We start from the raw sequence: 4518 nt of genomic DNA, 5'->3' as shown, positions 1-4518 counted from the left end.
TATAATTTGTAAAATGAGGGTTGGTCCGCCGTTGAGCTACTACCAATAGTATATTACAATTATTAGTGTTATATGGTATTACTACAGCTGACAGGTATTACAAATATATACCACACACAGGCAAGTGTACTCCCATTCATTAGGCCTTAGCCCTCTAACAAAGTCCAACTGTCAATGAGGAATATTAAGAGACAAAAGAATAAATAATCCCAAAACATGAATAGCGTATTGTTTTGATGACAGGAGAAGCTACGGCACCATTGTGTTCCCATCGCCCACGCGCTATCGCTGTGGCTATCGGTCATTTTGGTTTTATTTTATTTTTTTGTAACAACAAAAAAAAAAAGTTACTCTGTACCTTCTTCGCCTGATGAAATCAGTCCCTTAGGAGAATAGAAATTTTAGAAATGTTTATGTACGGCTTGGTTTTTTTTTGTAACATTACATTCGGTCTTATTTTATTTATAATCCTAACACTTTCTTGCGACTGGTTAATATTGTTTAAATACATAAAATTTTATCCATTTTAGTCTCAAAATATTTTTATTCCTTTATAAGTTCGACGTTTCGGTCAATTCCGAAGTAAAATTAATCACAACAATCTTTGTGATAAATTCTACTCTTGACTATGATAAATAATTTTAATTTTTAATTTCCTTCGTAAAATCCTCAATGCTCCTTACTTTGTCACAAATAAAATCATACATAAAGACCTTAATGTTCCCTATGTAACCCTATAAATAACCCCTAGTTTCTAATCTTGCATCCTCTTCCATTCCTGACAATCCTCCGAGGCACCTGAAAATAAGATGGCCACGAGACCAGCTAATGTAAAATGAGTGCTACCAATGGGTAGTTTCTCTACACGCCTGTAACACTCCAATTTAACTTAGATCAGATTCACTAAATGTATTATAATGTATAGTTGTAAATAGCAATAGATAAATATTTAAAAAAAAATTAATTTAATGTGAAAAATTGACTAACTAGGGTAATTTGAGGACTGATAGGAATGACCTGGGCAGAATAGCCTGCATGAAGTTTTTTTAAAAATGTTTTGGTTCTAAAATTATATTAAGATTGACCTTGAGGATGGCTGAATTGGCCGAAACGTCGGACTTATGAAGGAATAAAAATGTTTTGAGACTAAAATGGATAAAATTTTATACATTTAAACAATTCTGTCTTATATAAATATAAGTAGATGGTCAGGGTTGCGGTCAAAAAAAGAAGAACAAATAGTATAAAACTATTTTAATGTCCGACGTTTCGCCCAACTTTGCAGTGCTTCATCGGGGCTAAAAAGATGCAAAAAAAAAAAGAAAACTGACAATATTACAACTATAAGATAATTTAAGCTAGGATAAATATTATGTAAAAATAAAGTGATAAGAAATTACATATAAATAAAAGGAAGAAAGACATAAAATAGTATCAGTATAAAATAAACTTGAATAAACAATGATAAGAATAAAAATAAGTAACAATGGTTAGAATATTTTTTTTCTTTTAAATACGTAAAATATACAGTTAAAAACGTACATAAAACAAAAACAATACGGGAAAAAACATAATAATTATATAATAATAATAACAATAATTATTTTTATTTATATTTATTCTTTCAAGACGTTTATTTAATCTCAACTTTCTTTTGTAATGTGTTTGAAGTTTAGACCGTTTGTCTAGTAAGTGCTGTAATAGTCGAAATCGACGTGCAGTTTCCGGTTTTTCAGTCTTGTGTGAGGATTCCAGGTTAATCGTTTGTCCAAATGTAGTCCAAGGTCGCGGATCTGTTCGACAGAGGTAAGAGTAACATCATTAAATGAAACTGTAGAGCATTCAGTAGGTTTACGACGAAGAGTAAAGGTGATTTGATGGGATTATGTGAAATTTATATTGTAAATTGTATTTCTTCCGTCAGGAGCTCAAGAATACAGATTTTGCAATATATCTAAGATCTTTCCTCGGATTATGATTAAAAAAAAGAAACTCAAGAGGTACCCAGGTGAGCAAAATGCCAAATGAGAAAAGAAAATATCTCAGGTTAGGCGAGTACTAGAGAGAGAAATGTTACTGTTGTGAGGAACCCAGAGCAAAATATTTCAGGTTAGGCGTGTACTAGAGAGATAAATGTTACTGTTGTGAGGAACCCAGAGCAAAATATTTCAGGTTAGGCGTGTACTAGAGAGATAAATGTTACTGTTGTGAGGAACCCAGAGCAAAATCGAATTGAGTATAGATGGGGAGGTAAAAGAGGGAATAACATAAACAAGCAGAAATAACAACATTAAAGAGTTAACGAAAGGTAGACAATATAGTAAAAGAGCCGAGAAGAAAAAAAGGCAGTTATCTCACCCCAATTTTTGATTACTATAATGAAAACTATGTATAATTACTAGTCAATATTGATGAGTCTGCCATGTATAGGTAGGGGGATTAAAAAATGGCGCCTGTTTCAAAACCTTAAAAAAAACATTGATCTTTCATTCAAAGCTCTATATCTAAAAACTACCAACAACACTAGAAAATCTAAGAGAACATTTTTTAAGAAGAGTAAATTTGCTGAAATATTAGCCCTAAAAGAGCTATTTACGTCCAATAGTTCTCGAGATAAAGCTTTTAAAGAGCAAAATGTCTTAAAAATCTACTGAAACATTAGTAGTTAGGTAATTTATTTTGAGAAATCTATATCTCAGGAACTATGTGACTGACAGATGTCTATTAGCACTCAAATTAAAGTTAGTTTAATGACTATAAAGAAATTTATGACCTTTACCTCCGTAGGAGCAGTAGTTTTCATGATATTTGCTAAAATAAATTTATTTATAGTTGTTCGGACAATAAGATTGATTTATGAATAATTTTATTTCTGAAACCATTGGACGTACCGATATCTGCCAGCACTCAAATTAAAACTTGTTAAATTTACTACAAAATAGTTAATTATGTTTATCTTTGTAGGAGTAGTAGTTTTTATGATATTTGATAAAATAAACTCAAAAAATGTTAATTTATAGCTGTTCGTATAAAATGTTAGATATTTGAAAAATATATCTCTAGATCCATAAGACTATAATAAATATACAAAATAGAATAAATCAATTTATTTTAGCAAATTCCATGTAAACTATTACTCCTACGAAGATAAACATCATAAACTACTTTATAGCACATTATACTAGTTTAATTTAAGATTAATTTGAGTGCTAATAGACATCTGTACGTCAAATGTTTTTTGAGATATAAATTTTTCAAAATAAATTAACTAACTACTAATCTTTCAGAAGATTTTTAAGAAATGTTGCTTTTTAAAAAGCTATATCTCAAGAACTATTGGACGTAAATAGCTCTTTTAGGGCTAATATTTTAGCAAATTTATTCTTCTTTAAATAATGTTCTCCTAGGTTTTCTTGTGTTGTTCCTACTTTTTAAGATATAGAGCTTTGAGTGAAAAATTAATTAGTTAATTAATTTTTCTTGGTAGACTCATCAATTTTGACTAGTAATCATACATAGTTTTCATTAAAGTAATCAGAAATTGGAATGAGATAACTGCCTTTTTCTCCTCTTGTACTAATATAACAGTATAAATAAAACAAATGAAACACTAGGACAATATAGACGTTTATTTCCTAATATGAGCAAACTGCTCAAGCATACACCTCTTCTGGGTTAGGGACTTTAATTTCGCTGTACAAAAATGTTTAAAAGAATAAGTAAATCCGCGGACTATTTGTAACTTATTGTTCAAATTAACACATATAATGTCTTATTAAATTTAAATATAAAAAAAGATCGACTAACTTGAACAATCGATTTGTGCTGGGGTGGGGACTTGCTGTGCTGAAGGGAGTCTTCCTGTCCCCGCGGCCCGCGGATACAGGCGGCCATCTTGGTCCATCCACTTCCCTCTGAAACATTATATTATAAGTTTAATGATTAATTAATAAATATAAAAAATACAACTAAAAAGTAATACAAGTCAAAAAAGGGACGAAACTGTTCTCACATAATCAGTAAGTGAAGAACAAAAATAAGTAAAAACCTATTTATTACTGCCAAAGTTTCGGCCATGTTCTGAGGCCTTCATCAGAGTTAAGAACAAAATCAAGATTACAACCACAATGAATAAATGGAAATACAAAAAAACAAGAAACATAAGAAGATAACAGGTAATGTAGGTAATAAGTAGTATTGAAAGTTACAATATGAGAGTACATAACTATTTTTACATATTATATTACAAATTCAACAGTTTGAAGTGTTAAAGAAATTAATTAAACAAAAAAATGTATTCTTTTTCATCCCCAGTAATTTTGTGATAAGGGATACAATTTTTTTAAACTATAAGATCAAGAATCAATTTAATAAATACACATACAAATTTGAAAAGTATTTAAAATTGAAGTAATACAAAAAATAAAGAAAAACGTACATATGAGTAAACAAAGTATATATGAAAAAATAAACCTTTGAATTGAAAAACATTGTATAACTTATGATGGATCCCATATT

The 4518-nt window shown here is 29.7% G+C and overlaps 1 protein-coding gene across 1 annotated transcript in view; it reads right to left on the bottom strand.

Annotated features, from left to right (window-relative positions):
• LOC106681366 (neuron navigator 3) overlaps nucleotides 1-4518 on the bottom strand; it is a 201052-nt gene that overhangs the window by 122928 nt on the left and 73606 nt on the right. The window contains exon 2 of the mRNA XM_024359854.2: nucleotides 3808-3914. Within this exon, the coding sequence (XP_024215622.2) occupies nucleotides 3808-3894 (87 nt within the window). The 5' untranslated portion in view covers nucleotides 3895-3914. The remainder of the gene's footprint in view (nucleotides 1-3807; nucleotides 3915-4518) is intronic.

Source organism: Halyomorpha halys, unplaced genomic scaffold (assembly GCF_000696795.3).
Source record: "Halyomorpha halys isolate HHAL.00 unplaced genomic scaffold, Hhal_1.1 Scaffold331.1, whole genome shotgun sequence".
Taxonomy (NCBI): Eukaryota; Metazoa; Arthropoda; class Insecta; order Hemiptera; family Pentatomidae; genus Halyomorpha; species Halyomorpha halys.
The sequence above is the reverse complement of the archived record's forward strand: the minus strand, read 5'-3'. Positions and strand labels throughout refer to the sequence as shown.